The following is a 21,555-nucleotide window of genomic DNA, read 5'->3' as shown; positions in this document are numbered from 1 at the left end:
GGATAAAATGAGCAACGAAAAATGATGACTGTATTGTACTGATGAGTCTTGAGGATGAAACCAGCCTCCGGTTCTATCATTTGCTTCAATGCTGCTTGTTTTTGAAAATGGCCACATTTTGTGAACTCCTTGAGTTGGTGGTCTAAACCGGCGGTCCCCAACCTTTTTGGCACCAGGGACCAGTTTGATGGAAGATAATTTTTTCACCGACGGGGGGAGGGGGGGGGGTTCATCATTGGGTCTTTCCCCCTTTTCAAAGAAGCTCTCCAGCTACGTTTGTTTTTTACTCATTTTGACCTGGGTTAGTTTGTGGGCTTACCAAAACTGACTGAGATAAGTGCGCAGTGTGGGAAAGAGGCACGGACGGAAGTGGTGAATAATAAAACAATGGGGGCGGGCCACGCGAGGACTCACCGCTCTCACCTCCTGCTGCTGTGCGGCCCGGTTCCTAACAGGCCACGGCCCGAGGGTTGGGGATCCCTGGTCTAAATGACAAAATGGCCACGGATTTAGTTACTTTGAGATGCGGTCTTGAGAAGGGTGATGAGAGGTTTTGTACAAGCAATGCACACGTTTGATTGGTCACATTTTCTCAAGTATGCTTTCCAAGATGATGCCAATGTGGTGGACGTTTTGAGGAAATGTGGTTTTATTTGCATGTTTTTGCAAAAGGTTTCTGTTTGGTGTTTGAGCATCTTAACATCTGTTTTATTGCCAGAAATGTTATGATTAACTCCTTTATCTATCTTCATAATAATACATTTCATTTACATTATAGTTTCTGCAGCCTGCGTCCATCTTAATTTGGACTATTGTATGTAGGGTGTGTAGGCATATATACCGATGTAGTGGTGTTTATCCACGTGGACAACTTCTTTTTCTCCTGTGTCACTTTATTCGCAGCATCCCACAAGGATGCTCCTCACGTTCCACCACACGTACTCTTCTCGCGAAATCTCCCCCTCTCTTGTTCCGCTAGCCTGCTACTCCGAGCTCACTCTCTTGCACTGCCAGCCTGTTACTCCGCACTCTGCTAGCCTGTCATGGACGCTCTCTCTCCCTGGCTCCGCGAGCCTGTTCTCTGCTAGCCTCTTAACTGTATACTCCGCTAGCGTCTCACCCCACTAACCTCACACTGAATCTCCTGCTAGCCTATTCTCCGCGAGCCTCTTACTGTATACTCCGCTAGCTTCTCACCCCACTAACCTCTCACTGAATCTCCTGCTAGCCTATTCTCCGCTAGCCTAACACACTCACACTAAGGATTCCGCTAGCCTCTCCCCCGCTATCCTGTTACTACACCCACACCTCCAACCTCGCCCGTGACCCCAGCGGGGCTTCAGCCAACACCGCTGGGGAGGACGAGGTGTGGAGAGCGAGGTCCCGGACTTCTCTTGTCTTGACTCGACACTTATTCATCTCCAACTAACTCAACCCCGTTGCTTCACACGTTCCCCTTATATCCCCCTCCTTATTAAGTGTCCTCAGGTGGCCATCGTTAAGCCGGCGTCCTTCCGGCGTCTCTTGCACGTGCTCCCCCCCTCATCGCCTTTATCTCTCGCCTCCTTGGCGCCTAGCCCTTGTTTGCATATACAGCCAGCCAATCGCTGCCTCTTTCCCTAATTGCTGGCGTCTCTCTGTCTGCTGTCTCCCAGGTTAGACACTGGCACTTGTTTGTCCTGACCTGAACTCACTGTTTGCAACCCCGTACATGAATGCAACTGCTGTTTGCAAGCCCTGCGCGTGTTATGCCACTACACATAGTAAGAAATGTCTTTGTTTGGAGGGTGGTGAAACAAACATCTGTGGGGAGGGGGGGTCCACTTTCTATAACTTTTTATTCAGGCCTTCTGAAAGGCTCTCATCATTTAGTTGACGGACAAACGGTCAAGTGGAAAAACGGACAAACGGAACGCCGGGCTTTCATAATAGGTAGCACTTTTTCCATGGTCAAAACACTGAACGGTAAAACGTTTTCAATATTATACATGCTAAAAAAATATTAATGAAAAAAACAATGGGATATGTATAAGACATAAGAACAGCACAAAGAGCATTCAAGGTGATTGTATGTAATTAAATCAGATATCATGTGATCTCTAGAAACAGGGACATAATAGTTACTTTTGGAAAGGTAACGTAAAGATTTGTGATCAACACCTCTAACTAAGACATGCTGAACAGTGCATTTTATATAAGATGGGTTTGATCGAATTTCTAGTATTTTCAGACAGGGAGTAATTGCGACCAGAACCCCTATGAATGTACTTAGGGCGCCACAGTAAATACAAATTATGCAATGTGTCCAAGTCAAATACTTTGTTTAGCAAATGTAACGTTTAATTGAATTCGAACTTAAAATGAAAAAACGGCCCCACGCTGTGTAAGTTTGGCCCTGAAAAGGACCTTTGGGGCGTTCGATTGCCGGGTTGGTGACATTAGTTTGTGACAAAGCACGTAACAGAGGAGACCACGGTAAGGTTGTCATCTTCTCCATTGTAATTTTCATTATAAGGTAATCTTTCATCACAATGGATGTACTGTACAGCAATGAACGAAAATGCAATAAAATGCTAAATACAACATATCAAAGTTATTGAAAACTGATATTGCTATGATTGTCATTCATAATCAACGTTTTTGGGTTTAGATCGCGTTATTTATAAATGTGTCGTGACCCTCCACCACCCGACACGGCCAATCAGTAAAATAAATAACGCGATCTAAACCCAAAAACGTTGATTATGAATAATATTGGTCGCGAAAGCCTACGTGTTAAACCGACTATGATTGTCGTATTGTAAAAAAATACATTTTATAATAATAAAAAAACATTTTGCAATACCCTTTGTGCCGCGATTACATAACCAAAGCACAACGAAGCCTTGTCACCGTAAAACAAACGGGGATAATTATACCCCGGCATGCTTTGCCCTCTTCATGTCAACATCACCTTTGAGCTCAAAGTCACTGCTTTCCTGTTACTGCACGACACATCTGAACATTTACTACCGGCAAAGGTTTTACCATTTCTAGCAATAAAACAGGTGTTAAGATGTTAAAACATCAAACTGAAACCTTTTGCAAGGAATCATGTCAGCATTAACCACATACACTTGTGGTGAACATGCAAACAAAACAAAAAACACGCTCTGATAGTATATGCATTTTCATTGAAACTGATTGGTCCACACCAGAGGCAGCTTTCTTTAGACCCTGGTCTCAAACAGTGTTAGACCAGAGGACGCCAAAAGGCGAACAGCACAAAGACAATGCCAATATCAATACATTGAGAGCTCGGGTTGAGCAGCTACATCATGGGACTTCCCTTGCCAGTATCAAAGTATAAGAATAGATTTTACCCTTTATTTGATGCTGGCAAGGGAGGTCCCATGATGAATATATGCTGTCGGTATAAAACAAATATAATGACGATGATTTACACTCTTAATTAATTGAGGATAGGAAGTCGCGCTCCATCTTGCATCCCCAGCAACCCTGGTTCGATTCTGAGCCACGTCTAGCATCAGTGGCAAGTGATACTTGAACCGGCGGTTCTGCATGGCCCCTGTAGCTCCCTCCACCCACTAACACCATCATCTATACCCTTCAAACAACATACATGCCAGGCACATGCAAGCACTGTGGTTCTTCATGTGCGGTAAGCGTTACAGTTGATATTTTATTTATTACTTATAATTTGTATTTCTGACCTTAAAAGGTTGTTCAAGAGTGGAACATTTCGGGGCTGAAACAAAGCTCGGGTTTTAACATGGGAGGGAATCAATGGGGAAACAAATATCGTTGCACGAGTTGTCTTTTAGGGGCCGACCATAAATGACGTCACGCGATTTTGGACGATTTTTGACCCCCCCCCCTCGTCACACGGCGTCACAAAAAGTCAGACCCCCCCTTAAATATGACGTCACAAAACTCTGACCCCCCCCCCCCCAAAACCATATTTTCATTTTGAAAATTAAACATGCTTCAAATCGCTTTAAACTATTGTCATTGTAGTGCGTATTTAATGTGGCGCTGCACTCTGATGTTGTAGGAGAAAACATTTATTAAAAAAAAGTATATTTATTTAAGTTGAACGTGTTGTCTATATTTAAAGTTGCCCATTTTCATATGACGTCACATTTCTCAACCCCCACCGCCTCGTCACACATCGTCACAAATGTCTGACCCCCCCCCCCCCCCAGGTGCGTGACGTCATTTATGGACGGCCCCTTACCGAGCAATTTTCGCGGAACGCATCTCGCTCGTTAAGCGAGACACTTCTGTATAAGGAGAGACGTTGCTGTTTGCTATCGCAGATTTCGCCTTGAAAGTGAAAATGTACACCAAAAATACATTGCACAGTTTGGTGTTTGTCTGAAGCCTGCCGATGGTACAATCTAACAATTTATAAAAGCGAGCATGTGTACACTATGGTACAGGGTCAACACTAAGCTTACTGGCACCTTCGTGGGATTTCCAGAGGAGCCCCCTTCCCCAAAGAGGTGAGAATGGTGATTACCAACTCACGTGATGACACCGTAAGCAGACTGTGTGGGTGCCTCTGAAAACGACATGGGGTATAGGGGGTGTCCTCTGCAGTAAATCGTTTTACACCCCCTATATTTTCGGCCACGGGTAACCTCAAATATCGCCTGTCCCTTTAAGCACCACGGTTATCGATGTCCACACTGAGGTCAATGTAGTTCACATCATTAAATATTTAGTGAAACAATTCAACGACGATTGATATGGACTACAGTGGATGACAACATCGGCAGTCTTTCGTATAAGTTTTCATCGAATGTGATGGTGGGCAGCGGCGACACAGCCATAGTTTCGAGGTTGGAAGCGTCAAGTGAATGGTTTTCCAAAAAGTTACGGGTGTCTTTTGGACATATCTAAAACTGTTTAGGGTGTCTAAACATCTACCAGTGGATGTGCATTATGATGGGAAGATTGATCTCTCAAACAACAGTGACCACAACGTTTGTCAAACACCAGGGGTGACGCAAGTAACAAATAAAACAGCCACGTAAAAGAACTACATTCTCTCTAAGGAGGTGTGTACTTGTCAGTAAATATACTCAAACGATTGTGAACAGGCAGGGGTGGTTTTATTTGTACTTAGTCGATAAATTCCGCCCACTCCTCCCACAGTACGTCGTCACGCTTGGCTCAGATCAAAGTTTCTTCCACGGAGAACACTTAGCTAAGTGGACAAGCAGGTGAATACATTCATTTTCATTTGTATTTCATCGCTTGGAATTATACTTCATCTGACCTATATAATACGTTAAAGGAATAAGCAAAATCAGTTTGTGCTCTATATACAGGCACAATCTGTGTGAATGTGTATGCAGTATATCAATGTGCGTGTGAAATTTATGTTGGCATTTGCTATTGTCGCAATGTTCTTTCAGTGCAAGCCTCACCAATATTTGGGTTATATTGATGTTTGTGTGTTTTCACGCCGGGAAGTGTATTCATACTTTAATAGTGAAACTTTACTTTCTGCCATGGATGTTGTTATACTTTTGGTTACCGAGTGTATTGGCTGTTGCCTTCTAAAATAAAATAAACTATTTATTTTTTGTATTACCAGGTAAGACCCACTGAGCTATATAGGTTTTTTTTAGAAGCGACCTAAAATGATAACGCAACGGTAAATTTATAGCAGCCAAATACTCTAAACGCGTGTTGAATCTTAACGTGGAGGGAAAGACCGGAGGACCCAGAGAAAAATGTACGCCACCATGGGGAGAACATGCAAACTCCAAATATACAACAAGCGTCAGGGTCGGGATCAAATCCATGCTGTCCTGTATACCAGGCGAGGCAGTTAACATCTCGCCACCGCGACACTCTATTAAGAGTTAGAATAAACAAAAAAACCCTTGAAATCAGAGGTAAGTAGCAATTGACAAATCAGGGGGCAATAAGGTGAATCGATAAACTGATAGATGTCGAGTTTTACTTTACACCACATAGTGGTTCTAATCTCCCCACATTCACACGAATCATGTGATGCGTTTTGCAATCCATGTTGAATTTGTAGATTTTGGCAAGGTGACTCAAGAATGCATTTAAATCCATCGATACGTCTCTGGTCAGGTTTCAATGTCTAGATGGGAGCCTATTCTGGGGTTCAGAAGCAGCGGACAGAGTTCATTAAGCCGGGCGGCCTCTTCGACAAACACAGCGGCACCAACTCGACTTGTAAACTTGGACTCCCATTCCGTAGCCTTGACTTTTCCACGTGAGAGTCAATTTACACAATACAGTAGTTGCATTTTTCGGTCAGGCTCAGAGAAAATGTGCCACTACAATCCACGTTGGCAGGACACCACGTGGTAGAAAAGTGACGTCGCTTTCGGATGAATCAGTCTAGGAAAATGAACATATACCTGTCAGGCAGAGTACAAAGGTCTGACGGTTGTGTTTACCACCAACAGAATAATCTTTCCGTGCAATGTCTACCAAAACCATTACATTCCTGGCTCTCGGAGTAACCGCCATTGCCCTGATAGTGGCGATTATCGGAACGGGGCTAACTGGAGATCGACTCAGGAGGGCGGGCATCAACCCAATGAAGGTAACACATATACACAATATCACAAACGTGTAGTGGTACTTCTCGTGTTTTTAATAATGTTGTAAAATATAAGGTGGTCGGACACAAACATACCGTATAGCGTATTCTTTTTTTCAGCAGCAGCATAAACAAACGTTATGGGGGACATATGGGTACATGCCGGCTGATACCAAAGTGCTTGCCCCGCTGAAGGACTGAGCTGACCGATCAATTAAACTATCTGCAAAGGGGCCGTCCATAAATGACGTCACGCACCTAGACATTTGTGAAGATGTGTGACGAGGGGGGGGGGGGAGAAATGTGACGTCACATCAAATTGCGCAACTTTAAATAAATATAGACAACACGTTCTACTTAATAAAATAGACTTTTAAATAAATGTTTTCTCCTACAACATCATAGTGCAGCGCCACATTAAATACGCACTACAATGACAATAGTTTAAAGCGATTTGAAGCATGTTTTATTTTCAAAATAGAAATATGGTTTTAGGAGGGGGGGGGGGCAGAGCTTTGTGACGTCATATTTGAGGGGGGGTCTGACTTTTTGTGACGCCGTGTGATTAGGGGTTGGGGGGTCAAACATCGTCCAAAATCGCGTGACGTCATTTATGGACGGCCCCAAAGAGAAAATATATAATGGGCGACGTTTTGGGTAAATACCCTTTAATAGCACATCAAAGTTGAGGGTTTTGTTGTTGTTGTTTATGCTGAAACACCACTACCAACGCAGCATCACTCGATGTATCTGTTTAATTTTGACCAACAAATATCTGTTCATCAAATGCATGAACACACACACACACACCCCCCCCTAAAGCGCTGGATCAAAGATGTAGTACATTGCCTCGGGGTACATATTTAAGGCTGAGTCACCCAAACAAATTGAACGACGATGGCCATAAATAGCTACACGAATCGGACTTAGAACCTTCAACAGAATTCGGCCAGATCATTACATTGGGCTCGCGGGAATAAAAAAAACAATCAGCAACGAATCGGTGAGCGTGCATATATACATCGACGACGATTGCCTCCGGCTGTGATGGTGTGTCTCTCTGCTGTGTCAGTACGGGATAGTTCTGGATGCCGGATCTTCCCACACGGCGCTCTTCGTCTACGAGTGGCCGGCTGAGAAGCAGAACGACACGGGGGTGATTGCCCAGCGCCACCTTTGCGACGTCGATGGTGAATCCCTCAGCGCAGTAACCGCGGCGCGCTTAAACTTAATGACAACAACGCACGCCATTGATTCACTGCCTTTCCGCGTCCGCCAATTTTTCCTTCCAGGTTTAAGAAACATGCGTTTAGATAATTCGGCCGATCTATATAAATGTCCACACAATAAGCCTCTTCGTTAAGCTCTCATTTGTGGCCAGGTCGCTTAGAAAAAAAAAGTGTTTTAGCTCAGTGGGCCCTTACCTGGTACAACATTTCGTTTGATGAACTCGCAGGAGGAGGGATCTCGAGTTACAAGAGCTCCCCGTCGGGTGCCGGGGAGTCACTCCGGGCGTGCATGGACAAGGCCAAGACCATCGTGCCCAAGGACCGCTGGGCTGACACGCCGCTGGCTCTGGGGGCCACTGCCGGCATGAGGCTCCTGGAGTGAGTGCCAGAGGCCCCCCCCCCCCTGACCTGCATTACCCACCACATTGTCTATGGGATTCCAACAGAGAAGGTTGGAGCATGACTAGAGAGAGACGACGCAGATTCACCTGAATCTGTGATGCGGCATCTCAGAGCGTGCAACATATCGCGACCGACTGCCCAATCGGATCATTCAACGGCGATTTTAAACAAATCCACACGGATTGTCCTGAAGCAGTCGAGCGGATATCAAATCTCGACATCAATTTGTGATCTGTTTCAATCCCCAACAATTACATACGAAAGAAGAAGACTTGAATCGAAAATATAACTCAAAATGCGAGGGTGAATTGAATGTATGGGCATGTGTATGTATGATGAGCTTCATCTTCTTGGTTCTTTCAGTAAAGTCACGTAGAAGGGAAGTAATAAAATAATAAAAATAAAACATAATAAAATAATTCTCACGACGTTTCGGCCACAACGCAAGCAGCCGTCAGACGCTGTCGCCTCGACAGACCTGGTTTCACCTGAGGACGGCTGCTTGCGTTGTGGCCGAAACGTCGTGAGAATTATTTTATTATGTTTTATTTTTATTATTTTATTACTTCCCTTCTACGTGACTTTACCGAAAGAACCAAGAAGATGAATCCCTGCAGTCACGAAAGCTTTAAATCGAAAAATATGATGAGCTTCTTTCGCACCGTACCAATCGTGCCGTGGCAAAGCAGTTATGGGTTACAGTAGAAATGCAATATATTACTCTACTCACAATTGACAGTGTGCATATATTCACACCAATGCAAATACATCATAAGCTATCGGCTAAAAAAAAATCAGTGACTGTAATTAGGGTGTTGAACTAGGACAGGGGTCTGCAACCTTTAAGACATAAAGAGCCACTTGGACCCGTTTCCGAAGGAAAAAATAAACTGGGAGCCGCAAAACCATTGCAACTATTAAAACAAATATAACACTGCATATATTGTTTCTTACCTTATTGCTATATACAGGATCGTGCAGTCAGCTGTCAATCTGAATAAAAAAAGGACTTTTTCACTTAACAATGTAAAATATATTTTTGCAAATTAATAGCTAAATTACCTGGTTAATGGGATTTTTGCTCCTGAACCTCAGTGCACAGTGTCTGCACATCAGGGCTGTAAGACGTCACCTTCATTTTCACACAGGCTTGCAAGCTGTCATCTGTGAGGCGTGATCGATGTTTGTTTTTAATATAGTTCATGTTGGAGAAGACCTGCTCACATACATATGTGGAGCCGAAGATCGACAGGACTCCAAATGCATACTTTTTCATGTTTATATAAGTGTTGGGGATGGCATTCCATGTTTCGAATACAAGTTTGTCCTGTTTGGGAAGGTTTTCAATATCACTCCATTTATGATTCTGAGCCAGAATGGCCTTCTGACGGGCAACATCCTCAAGAGTAGCGGTCAAGCATTTGAACTTGGACACCCATATATCTTTGTCGGCTATATCGGCCAGTTCCATCTCAAGATCAGGTTGACTTACACCTGCAAATGCAGTCATATTCAATAGGGATGGATCGATCGCCAGGGGAGTGACAGGGAAGGATAATGTCGTTTTTTCCTCTCTGAACTCACAGAATCGTTTCCCAAACGAACTTTGCATTGTGGTGATTGCAGACTTGAAATATTCCAAATTTATCGTATCATGACTTTGTTTGAACTCTCTCAAAGAGGGAAAGTGAGACAGTGTACCTCTCTGTAAATCTTTGACAAACACTGTCAACTTGCGCTCGAATGCCAAAACCTCCTCCAGCATGTGCAGGGCTGTGCCTCCTTTCCCCTGAAGGGTTGTATTTAGCGTGTTTAGATGTGCTGTCATGTCTACCATAAAATGTAATTTTTCCAGCCACTCTGGCTGTTCCAGCTCAGCAAAGGTGAGCTCTTTGCTGCCCAGGAAGGTTTTTACTTCTTCCAAACATGTGACAAAGCAACGGCAACGTTATTGCCTGTCACCGGGCGGGCAGTGTGGAGCGGAGCGGCGACCTGTCAGCAGCGGCAACGCCAGAGCAGGTGTCACAGTGCGCCTCCTCCCCTCGCTAGCATCCGCCCCGGAGCCGCGGTCAAGGTTCAAAAGAGCCGCATGCGGCTCCGGAGCCGCAGGTTGCCGACCCCTGAACTAGGACATTGAAATCCGTTTTTTTATTCTGGGCAGCCACCCATGATACTGTACAACTGGTTTATCAAGTTCTTGCAATATTCAGAGTCTCAAAAAAAAGTATTCAATAAATTATTAAACAATTCAATTTGGAATAATACCACTTAATTTTGCATTCATCAGCTTTTAGGTTTTCAACGTTTTCATTGATGTGATAGACAATATTAAAAAGGAGTGTCTATATCGTGGATAAAAAAATACTTATTAAAGAGGCTTAAAGCGTAGAATGAGAGCGTGGTTCGAGAATGAGATTACAGTATCCAGATCCACTTAGATGAAAAACAAAGGACTCTTTATATGAGGGTGTCCCGTGACCCCCTTTGGCAGTTTGCATGGCCTCAAAGTGCCATGAACCTCACGCAAGTGCTGTATTGCTACCACCGTCACTTTGTGGTGAATGGCAGCTGTTTTGTTGTTGTCGTTGACCTAAGTTTGATTCCTGGTCATGGCTAAAATAATTGCCAAAGTGATATTCCAACTGGTCCTGGGTCTCTCCTAGATCAACTCAGCCATAATGAGTAACTGGTGAAATGTGTGAATATCAGACAAAGCTAGGCACGGAAAGACTAAAGGCAGCCATGCACGGAACTGGTGGCACCAAACTCTTTGGTTCTTTCGGTAAAGTCACGAAGGTATAAAATAAGATACATTTTTTTTTTTTAGAGTATGGATCCCTGCAGTCACGGAAACTTCAAATCTAGATTGGTGGCACCAACCCGATGAGCACCATTCTGTACCCGATCGGTGCCCTCTATCAGCACTTCCACAGTCTGTATAGCTATGTGGGGAAAACTTTGCATTTGTTCAAACACGTGTGTGTGCGTGTCTTTGTGGGTGGGGAGCGGTAGTGTAGCGGTTAGCGCGCTGCGCTATAATCCCGGCGACCCGGGTTCGATTCTCGTTCACGGCCAACATCGGTGACGATTATCTGAACCGGTCCCGGGCCTGCCCTAGGTTGACTCAGCCTCAAATGAGTACCTGGTGCGGTGTGTAAACATCGCAACTCGGGAGACAAAGGCGGTCGGGCGTGGTGCTGGCTACCCACCTCCTCGTGTACCGTTCTGGCCTTCATAGGTGCTCGCTAACAGCACTTGCCCCGACAGTCTATTGAGGCTATACGGGGGATCTTTGTGTCTTTGTGGCCGTGTGTGCAGGATGAGTGACTCGGTGGCAGCGAAGGCAGTGCTGTCCTCGGTGCGGGAGGTGCTCGACTCGTCTCCGTTCTCGTACCACGAGGCGCGCATCATCTCAGGCCAGGAAGAGGGGACCTACGGTTGGATGACCGCCAATTACTTCTTGTACAACTTCATTCAGGCATGGAAACGACTCGACGCCCATCGTAAACAGCCTTTTGCTGCTTAGCAATTGTGCTTGTTATTACCGCTCGCTGTCAACAATATAATTGTGCATATTATTGACTTCACAATAATTATCACCATCATCGGATTATGTATGTATGTTGAACTTCTCTGGTGTCATATGTAGTGGGAAGGACACCAAACTAAACACAAAAAGCAGTTCTAAAGAAATTAGTTTTCAATCAAGATTTAAAAGTGGATAGTTCCAGTGGCTTCCTAATATCGGAAGGAAGAGAATTCCAGACGGCCGCAGAAGCGCATCTAAAAGTGCGCAATGCAGTGACCATCTTTGTTTGATGGCCAACCAAAAAGCGTGATTTCCGACTGCACCTTTCTATGCACGGGGTTTTCCTTGGGACATGCCACTCTCCTCTCACCACAAAGATACTCAATGTGGAGTCGGTCAAATATTACAGATAGGATCCTCATGAAAAAGGTGTCTTGAGACCAGTGCCGCTGCGAACGGAGCGCCGAGGGTGGGCTCCACACCACCAAACGTCCCATTATCCCACCCAAGTTCGCTCCCCTTCGCGGTGCATCTCTGTTGTGGTGGCCCACGCTACGGTGCTCCTGCCCCCCCCCCTGCACCCCCCGCGCTCATTTCAGGCTTCCTGGGTAATTAAATGACATTACTGTTCGACAATAACCTACATCCACAGTGGCCTTTGGTGAGCAGGGAATTTTAAATGCAGTGTTTGTGAATCCTCCCATATGAAATCATATAGCCTAGTTAACATCAACTGATGCCGTGCCTGCATTTGAATTACAATTTTCACTGGCCTACTGTATGCTGGGAGAAAGTAGTCACAGGTGCTAAACTTTGGTGCTGTTGTAACAGCATAACAGAGTCCCGTGCGTGGCATAGCGTGATTGGCATAGGTCCTGGTCCAAGGAATTATATGGGCCCCCTGTTCAATTGCCTCCTCTGCATAGCCCAGCCACTAGGCCCCTCCGGCCAGATCGATGGCTTTGCCACAGAGCATAACTCACCTGGCAAAAAGTGCAACCTCTGTTTTTTTTTGTCTGCTTTTGTATTATCCTCTCGACCCCTCAGTTCACATGGCTGGGCAAATGGCAATGGACCACATCCACGAAGCCCATCGGAGCCTTGGACCTGGGTGGAGCATCCACTCAGATCACATTTATGACGGAGGAGCCTCTGCAGGGCTCACCGGACAGCCTGACCATCCAGCTGTACGGAAGAAAGTACCACGTGTATTCCCACAGCTACCTGTGCTATGGACGTGACCAGGCAATCAAGCGCTTCCTCTCCACTTTATACAAGGTGGGCTCAACACGAGTGAGGCAAGTCAGGAGATATGCCGAAATATAGGCACGTTCATACACAAACACACGTGATAATTATAAGAATGTCGTTGTTGATATCATTTTGTTAGTTTAACACGTAGGCTTTCGCGACCAATATTATTCATAATAAACGTTTTTGGGTTAGATGGCGTTATTTATAAATGTGTCGTAACCCTCCACCACCCGACATGGCCAATCAGCAAAAAAGTGTCACGTTGACAAAAGACAAATAGTTCACTACTTTAGCCCACCGGTGTGTTGAAGAGTGAATCCACAACATTTACAATTTTTGAGTACGACGTTTCGCTGGTAATTGCATCCAGCATCATCGGGCAATTCGCCAGAATGGCGAGGCTCTGCTCTGGCTCCCGGTCTTAAATAGAGCAGCAGCAGCAGGGTGACGTCATCATTGAACTCATCAGGTGCAATGATTTGAGGCGGAGGGGGGGGGGGGGCTTTGTAATTATATACTAGATTGGTAATCAGTCAAACGTTACGATTAGTAGTGAGTTGTAGATGAGTAATTATGAAGCATTTTGTTAGTTCACTGCTGGATGAAAGCCTGCCCAAGACATGTCAGTCATGGCTTGGGGTCAGCGTGTGTTGGTGAGTGAAGGTGTTGCCCAGGATCGGTGCAAATATCACAAGATATCATTCAGACTCTGTCGCCTCGACGGACCTGGTTTTCACCTGAGGACGGCTGCTTGCGTTGTGGCCGAAACGTCGTGAGAATAATTTTATTATGTTTTATTTGTATTATTTTATTACTTCCCTTCTACGTGACTTTACCGAAAGAACCAAGAAGAAGATATCACCCATCACCGGTGTTAATTAAACTCGGGTTACCAAGTTCATTGCACAGTGTGTTCACCACAACAAAGAGACAGGAGCTTTGTTGACATGCATTCATGTAAATAAGACGAGCTGTTGTACTTGACTGAAAACGTAATATTTTTTTTATTGTTTTCGTTGTGTTGGCTACACAAAAAAAAACTCTAACTCATGATCCAATTCACACCCTCAAAGGCTTCTCCTGGAGCCCAGGTGGACAACCCATGCTACCCAACATTATACTCCGTTGCATACAACCTCAGCTTCATCTACGACAGTCCCTGTACGAGCGACGAGAGGCCGGCGAATTATGATCCCAACCAGTCCGTGACTTTCCGAGGCACGGCAGACCCTGCCGCATGCAACAACACGATCTCCAGCATCTTTAACTTCTCCGCCTGCAGCTCGCCCAACTGCACCTTCGACGGAGTCTGGCAGCCGCCCGTGCAAGGCCAGTTCTTGGTAACGTATCACTTCTTCTTCTTTCATATGGCCCATGTAGATGCAGAGCCACAACTACATTTTCACATTCAGGTGGTCAAGTCAGATAACTGCTGCGTCAGGGGAAGCGGAGTGTATCGCTGTGATGTTTCATTCCTATCTGTGGATCGGGCGTTGCGTCGTTATACAGGGTGCTTCAGAAAATTTCGTTTTTAACGGAAAAAGAACGGATAATACAATGTAATGTGACAAGAAATGTATGTAATAGCTAAAAAAAGTTAAAAAGTCTCCACTTGTTCGCCATTATTGTCAACGCATGCCTGGAATCTTCTCCAGGTGGTCTGCAGGGCCCGGAGGCACATTCCTTGTGGTGCTGTTGCTAATTTTCAGATGCGTTAAAAATTTTTTTTAAGCACCCTTTATGTTATACGGTCTGTTCTGGATAACCACAGTCGCACACTACTGAAGAGTTTTGAATCTTCCATTTGTGCATCAGGTATCCGCATCTGCCATGGCTCGTGCAAATGCAATTTAGGGTGGACCATGAGTTTCGTGGAAGATCAAACCCTGGGATCTTCTGCGTTGGGTCTTTCACAAGTTGTTGTATCACTACTTCGAATCAACAACTGTAATCTTAAATTTCGATTTAAAGCTTTCGTGACTGCAGGGATTCATCTTCTTGGTTCTTTCGGTAAAGTCACGTAGAAGGGAAATAATAAAATAATAAAATAAAACATAATAAAATACAATTCTCACGACGTTTCGGCCACAACGCAAGCAGCCGTCCTCAGGTGAAGAACAGGGCTGTCGGAAAGACATTGTCCGAATGAACTAACTGTTATCTTGCAGGAGGTTCAAACGCAGTCGCCGTATGTACAGCCTTTATAATTTCGCGGAAGTTTACCTTCGAGACAACGTTTGAAAGACTTAATCAGTTTTGACAATCTCGTTCTTGCGCACGGCAGTATATGTTCAGGAGCGAAATGCCGATGTCGAGGTGTGCTCGCCAGGAAGAGGGCTTCGGGACAGGGAGAGTGCGTGCGTAGTTTTCTGCGTCCTTAGTCGAAGGAGTGCAGACAAGCGGTGGTTCACGATGTGCGTGGGGCACGGTGGGCCTTCTCGTGGCCCACCTGCGATGTGTTTTCGTGGTCCGTTTAGGTAACACGAATACCATCATCGAGGCGGCGATGGACGTCGTTCATTCGAATCCAGAGGACATCAGTCATGTCAATGTTCACAGGCATAGATATATGTGACCAGTTAATGATCAATTTCTGCAAAACCATGAGTGGTAGACTGAAGTTAAGTATGTTATTATTTGAGCAATACATTGCAGCTATGTAAGGACATTTTTAATGAGGAATTAATTGAGTGACAGTGATTGTGTTTAATACAGGTTTTTTGGTGTTAGATCGCGTAAATATATGTGTCGTTAAACCCGCCACCACCCGACAGAGCCGACTAGTAAGGGTTGTCACGTAAACAGAACGTGGCCAATTCGTCACTGTGTAGTGTATTGTGTAGTGTATAGTGTAGTGGTGTATAGTGTAGTGTATAGTAGTGTAGTGTATAGTGTAGTGTATAGTAGTGTAGTGTATAGTAGAGTATAGTGTAGTGTACTAGTACAGCACACCGGTGTGTTGGAGAGCCAAGCCACAACATTTACAATCTGGGTACGACGTTTCGCCAGTAATTGCATCTAGCTTCATCAGGCGACAGCCAGATTTGTGGAGAAGTCCACCTCAAATCGAGGGGTAGATGTGGTGACGTCACTCGTGCGCTCTTCTTGCGCGAAGTGTGGGGGGGGGGCGGGGGGGGGTTAATGAGTCAACGTGCATCATGCGAGCCCATTATGCGAGCCCATTGATCTTGTACTTCCTGTCCATTGTGTGTCGTAAAATAGTTGTGGGGCCGTCCATAAATGACGTCACGCGATTTTGGACGATTTTTGACCCACCCCCCCCTCGTCACACGGCGTCACAAAAGTCAGACCCCCCCCCCCAAATATGACGTCACAAAGCGCTGCCCCCCTCGCCAAAACCGTATTTCCATTTTAAAATAAAACATGCTTCAAATCGCTTTAAACTATTGTCATTGTTGTGCGTATTTAATGTGGCGCTGCACTCTGATGCTGTAGGAGTGTTGTTATAACAATTAGTGTTGTTATACCAATTTTATATTCATTTAAAGTTGCGCATTTTGATGTGACGTCACACATCGTCACAAATGTCTGACCCCCCCCCCCCAGGTGCCTGACGTCATTTATGGACGGCCCCTGTACACATTTATATATTTACGCGATTTAACCCGCGAAAAATCCTGTATTATGGATGATATTGGTCGCGAAAGCCTCCGTGTAAAACGGATTGTGTCCACGTGTGTGTTGGAGCACTGTGTTCTGCTTACGTTTGTTTCCTCAGGCTTTTTCAACTTTCTTTTACACCATGGATGCGTTCAACTTAACCGACTCGAAAGCCTCTCTGAATGTCGTCAAGGACACTTTCGATTCTCACTGCGTGAAAACCTGGACTGAGGTTTGTGACGGAACAACGCTCGTGTGTGTGTGTGCGTGCGTGTCCTCACCGTGATCACAGCATCAGCACGCGCTTTATCCAACTCGAGACAGAGTGGTCATAGTGTAGGGTGACATCTTACGTGACAAAATAACCTCCGTGGTTTTCTTGGTTCTTTCGGTAAAGTCACGTAGAAGGGAAATAATAAAATAATTAAAATGAAACATAATAAAATACAATTCTCACGACGTTTCGGCCACAACGCAAGCAGCCGTCCTCAGGTCTCATCGACAGACGCTGTCTCCCCGACAGACCTGGTCTTCACCTGAGGACGGCTGCTTGCGTTGTGGCCGAAACGTCGTGAGAATTATCTTATTATGTTTTATTTTTATTATTTTATTACTTCCCTTCTACGTGACTTTACCGAAAGAACCAATAAGATGAATCTCTGCAGTCACGAAAGCTTTAAATCGAAATTTAACCTCCGTGGCTCAAATTGGACGAGATACGAATCGATGATTACCGACGAGGAAGCTATCCAGTTGAGGCACTGCATGCCTACATTGTACGTGCGTGGGTTTTTTTTTTCATAGATGTTTTCTCAACGTGGATTGGCGAAAAGTTCTTACGGAGTGGCAGCCAAAGATTTCAATGCATTCGAGAGTACCTCCACCGAGGAGATGGATCGATTAAATCAACCTGTGTGCAGAAGCAAGATAGAACATTAAATCACAGGATCGCAAGAGGCGTTGACAGTTTGGGAAGGCCTTTATCCAGCGGCGGATTGACCTTGGCTGATGATGTATATTTTCTCAGCGCGCACAACTTAGATGCAAGAATTGCTGGGTTGTCAAGGTGTGGGATCGTCAGCCCATTGGTGCTGGCTGAGGTGCCAATCAGTAAATCAGACACCAGTATCATCATCAACAGCCATGATCTAACCACTGCTGGATGAATTCCACCCAACGTCCCCCACCATCCCTCACAGTTTTGCAATCTCATAATCCAGTGTTTTCAGGAGCGGGCCACTTCTGCCGATAAGACATCAATGTGAGAGCCGCCACGCATTTGAAACCATCGGGGATTGACAGCAGCACGTACGGGCCTTGCGAGGAAGAACAGCACCATAATCCATCCGGCTCATGCACGCGAATCCCACGTCGCAGTCGCTCCATCTCCCCGAAGGAAGGGCTTTCGCGCTCATTACGTCTTTTGGCAGCCACTCCATTTTGTTAGTCTCACCTCCCCGTCGTCATCACTTCATGCCATTTAACAATTAAAATAAATATCGTCTCTAATTTGCATACCTCTCAACCCCTTATCAGTGCCCTACCTTCTTCTTCTTCTTGGTTCTTTCGGTAAAGTCACGTAGAATGGAAATAATAAAAATAAAACATAATAAAATCATTCTCACGAAAAACCAAGTCAGACCTTATTGGTCACCCCGTGCCCTTATAAATGTCAACGGTCATCCTACAAAGTCCCATCACAAGAGAGAAACACAAACAAATAAACAACAAACATTGTTTTTTTGCCCGTATTAAAACGGCTGTACGCCGTATGGACCTGAAAACTCAATTTCCCTGTACAAGAATACGGGGTTAATCCCTCTGGGTTGACAGCTATGAATTAGCATCTGTTCCTCTCATCCATAATGTTCTCACCCATAATTCTACATAGCAGTACCAGAGAACAAGTGGTGGGTGGGCCCGGCTGGGCGGGGCTGCTGTCTCAGTCAAAGATAATGTTGTGTGCCTGATTGCGTCGTCTACGAGTTGCGTGACGCGCGTTGTTGTGTGCGTTGTACGTGAGCTGTGTGTGTGTGTGTCTCGGAGGGTGGCGTGGGACATTGGGATGTGGCGATAAAAAGGCATTGTTTGCTCGCGTGTGTGAGCGTGAATGTCCTTTCGTTTTAAATCCAACGTGTGCGCCCTTAAACATTTCTTCACGAAGGAGTGAACGAAAAATGGTGTTCACTTAGCATTGGTTCATCATGCAAAAATCACCATTTCTCGTCATGTGTCGATTTTATTGGTGATAAATGCCTTAAAGTGTGTGGGTGTGGGTGTGTTACGCGTGTATTTGACGTGACAGCTCTGGAATTTGTTGAGAGAACGACCCTGGCATAATTTCATTTTGATAATGACGGTATCTAGATCTCATCCTTGAAGGTTCAATCGCAGTGTATTGTCTTAAAAATAGATACATTTTGCAATATTCGAAGCTTTCCATCTCTAACTCTGGATGTTAGTGGAATCAGAAGAGCTAATATTTAACAAGTGAGTTGTGAATTTTAAGAGTGAACTTTGTCCTCAGGTTACAGCACAAAATCCCGGAATTAAAGCCGACCGCTTGAAAGACTACTGCTTTCAGGCATATTATGTTTACACGCTGCTGACTAAAGGCTACAAATTTGACACAGACAGCTGGCAAAGCATCACTTTTCAGAAGACGGTAAGTATTCCGAGCTCTATAAGCCACGTTTATTCTTGGTAAAATAATGCACATCAAATGCATAATTGATGCACAAAAACTGAATACTCGCCATAATGTGTAAACCATGATCCGGCAGGTCACCCTGGTTATTACTGTGGGTGTATTTACCATAAAATATGCAACCAGCTGCATAACAATGGACATCAACGAACCCCTGCTGTCAATAAAAATGAGTAGCGCATTGTGTGCCGGCGTAATGGCCTAAATTTTGCCATATCAGCAATCTACGCAATTAAAATTACACGCAGCAATCATCCCACCCTACTGGCAGACAAATTCCCGCTCTGGCCAAGTGCTGGCATCACCGTTGTGCCACACAAGATCAGCTTGCCGCTGGGGGTGCCCTTTCGAATGAGATGAGACGCGAGTCGTTTTTGGCGTGTAAAGCCCTCGAAGATGCTCCTGGCACGAAGGGCAAATCTCGCTATCAAGAACAGCGCGGGTCCCACGAATCCCTGAGCCAGTATCGAATGATCTCGAGCAGTGGTTCTTAACCTTTATTGCAGCCTTGCGCCCATTTGGTTATCAATCGTAAAATAAAAAGTATGTTAATAAATACATGGGGGTTGATGAAACAAAGTAGTTGTAATCTTGGTTTCAAGCTTTCGTGACTGCAGGAATCAATACTCTTTGGTTCTTTCGGTAAAGTCACGTAGGTATAAAATGAAATAAATCACGACGTTTCGGGCGCAACACAAGTTTCCATCATCAGGTGAGAAAGCGTTCCAAAAAGAAAAGCATTTCAACCTGATGACGGACGCTTGTGTTGCGCCCGAAACTTCGTGATTTATTTTATACCTACGTGACTTTACCGAAAGAACCAAAGAGTAAAGTAGTTGTACTTACATGCCCGTGCTTAATTTGTGTTTCGGTGATTGACCTTCTAAAACAATCTGGCTACGTCTCGCACCCCCAGGGGGTGGGTGCACCTCAAGTAAAGAACCACCGCTCGAGTCTAGAGCAGGGATCGACAAACCTGTGGCTCTGACAGTTATTCATTCAGGATCACTGTCTCGTATTCGCATGCATTGCGGCTCTTGACATATTGAGGTTTTTTTTTTGGTTGTTTACCGAGTTCCAAAAAAAAATGGCTCTTCCCGTTATTTTGGTTGCCGACCCGTGGTCTAGAATGGAATGCCCTTAAGTGAAACCCCCTTCCGCCAGCAGTTGCGTGAGCAAGCAATTTCAGGGCTGCACCTTTACGGCTTACATTTACTCCCAGTGGCGTTACCTGTGACGGACGACTGCGACGCAGCATTGTAAATCTCTCGGTCATGCCTCACCCGTTTTACAAATAACGAAGCTCAAGAATGTTCGTCAATAACGCCGCCTTGAGTTGAAAAACTAACTTCTTGTTTCTGTTGTAGGCGGGAGGTGGGAACCTGGGTTGGGCCCTTGGGTTCATGCTCAACGTTACGAACAGGGTGCCCGTGGAGATGCTCCCAGAGCTGTACAGCACGGCCGCCCTGGGCTTGGGTTTCGTCGCCACCCTGCTCATCCTCACCTTCATCATTGTATTATTTTGGGTGCACCACCTGAAGCGAAAGTAGCATTCGTCATCTCAGCTACACTAACAGGGTGCCATCATACATATGTATACGGGTATTTTAGCTAACACATTGAGAAGTGAATTAAAATCTTTTTTTTTATGTAAAGGTGCACGTTGGGTGGCAGTGTGGCACAGTGCCTCAGAGAAAAAAAAGGGCCTGGGTTTAATTCCTAACTCTGGAATTTGTATGTGTGGAGTTTGTATATTCTTCCATTTTTCTGTATAGGTTTCCTCTGGGTTTTCCTGTTTCCTCCAAAAGCAATCCACACGTAATGTAACTAATATTGGCCAAAACATTCCAATGATAAACAGCTACTTAAAAACTACTTAATTGGGATGACACAAAAATATCACCCCAGTATCAAAGTATGAAAAAAAATAGGTTTTTACCCTTTCTGGCAATAAAATAGGTGTTAAGATGTCCACACACCAAATAGAAACCTGTTTCAAAGAATCAAGTCTGCATTAACCACACGTACTTATGATGAACATACAAACAAACATTCTCTGCTAATATATTCATTGTCTTTGAAACTGATTGGCCTACACTAGAGACAGCAGCCTTCTTTAGGGCCCAGTCTCACCAGTGGTAGACCAGTGAACGGAGAATATTCAGTCAGAAATAAAGCTCGAGTTGGAACTATGTGTTGTTATATGAAGCTCATCTTTACA

The 21,555-nt window shown here is 44.9% G+C and overlaps 1 protein-coding gene across 2 annotated transcripts; it reads left to right on the top strand.

Moving 5' to 3' along the window:
- The first annotated feature begins 5,092 nt into the window (after positions 1-5,092).
- On the top strand, positions 5,093-21,526 carry LOC144721686 (ectonucleoside triphosphate diphosphohydrolase 2-like). 2 transcript variants are annotated; one of them, XM_078599527.1, is made up of 10 exons: positions 5,093-5,228; positions 6,456-6,595; positions 7,665-7,782; positions 8,049-8,199; positions 11,542-11,701; positions 12,800-13,030; positions 14,080-14,346; positions 16,746-16,859; positions 19,155-19,292; positions 20,702-21,526. In XM_078599527.1, the coding sequence occupies exons 2-10, from the start codon at positions 6,473-6,475 to the stop codon at positions 20,882-20,884; spliced, it is 1,485 nt and encodes a 494-aa protein (XP_078455653.1). In that variant the 5' UTR covers positions 5,093-5,228; positions 6,456-6,472; the 3' UTR covers positions 20,885-21,526. The 2 variants fall into 2 exon arrangements, with proteins under 2 accessions (XP_078455653.1, XP_078455654.1); XM_078599528.1 differs by lacking the exon at positions 14,080-14,346.
- The last annotated feature ends 29 nt before the right edge of the window (positions 21,527-21,555 follow it).

Source organism: Lampetra planeri, chromosome 12 (assembly GCF_965212315.1).
Source record: "Lampetra planeri chromosome 12, kcLamPlan1.2.h2, whole genome shotgun sequence".
NCBI classification, from domain to species: domain Eukaryota; kingdom Metazoa; phylum Chordata; class Hyperoartia; order Petromyzontiformes; family Petromyzontidae; genus Lampetra; species Lampetra planeri.
The sequence above is the reverse complement of the archived record's forward strand: the minus strand, read 5'-3'. Positions and strand labels throughout refer to the sequence as shown.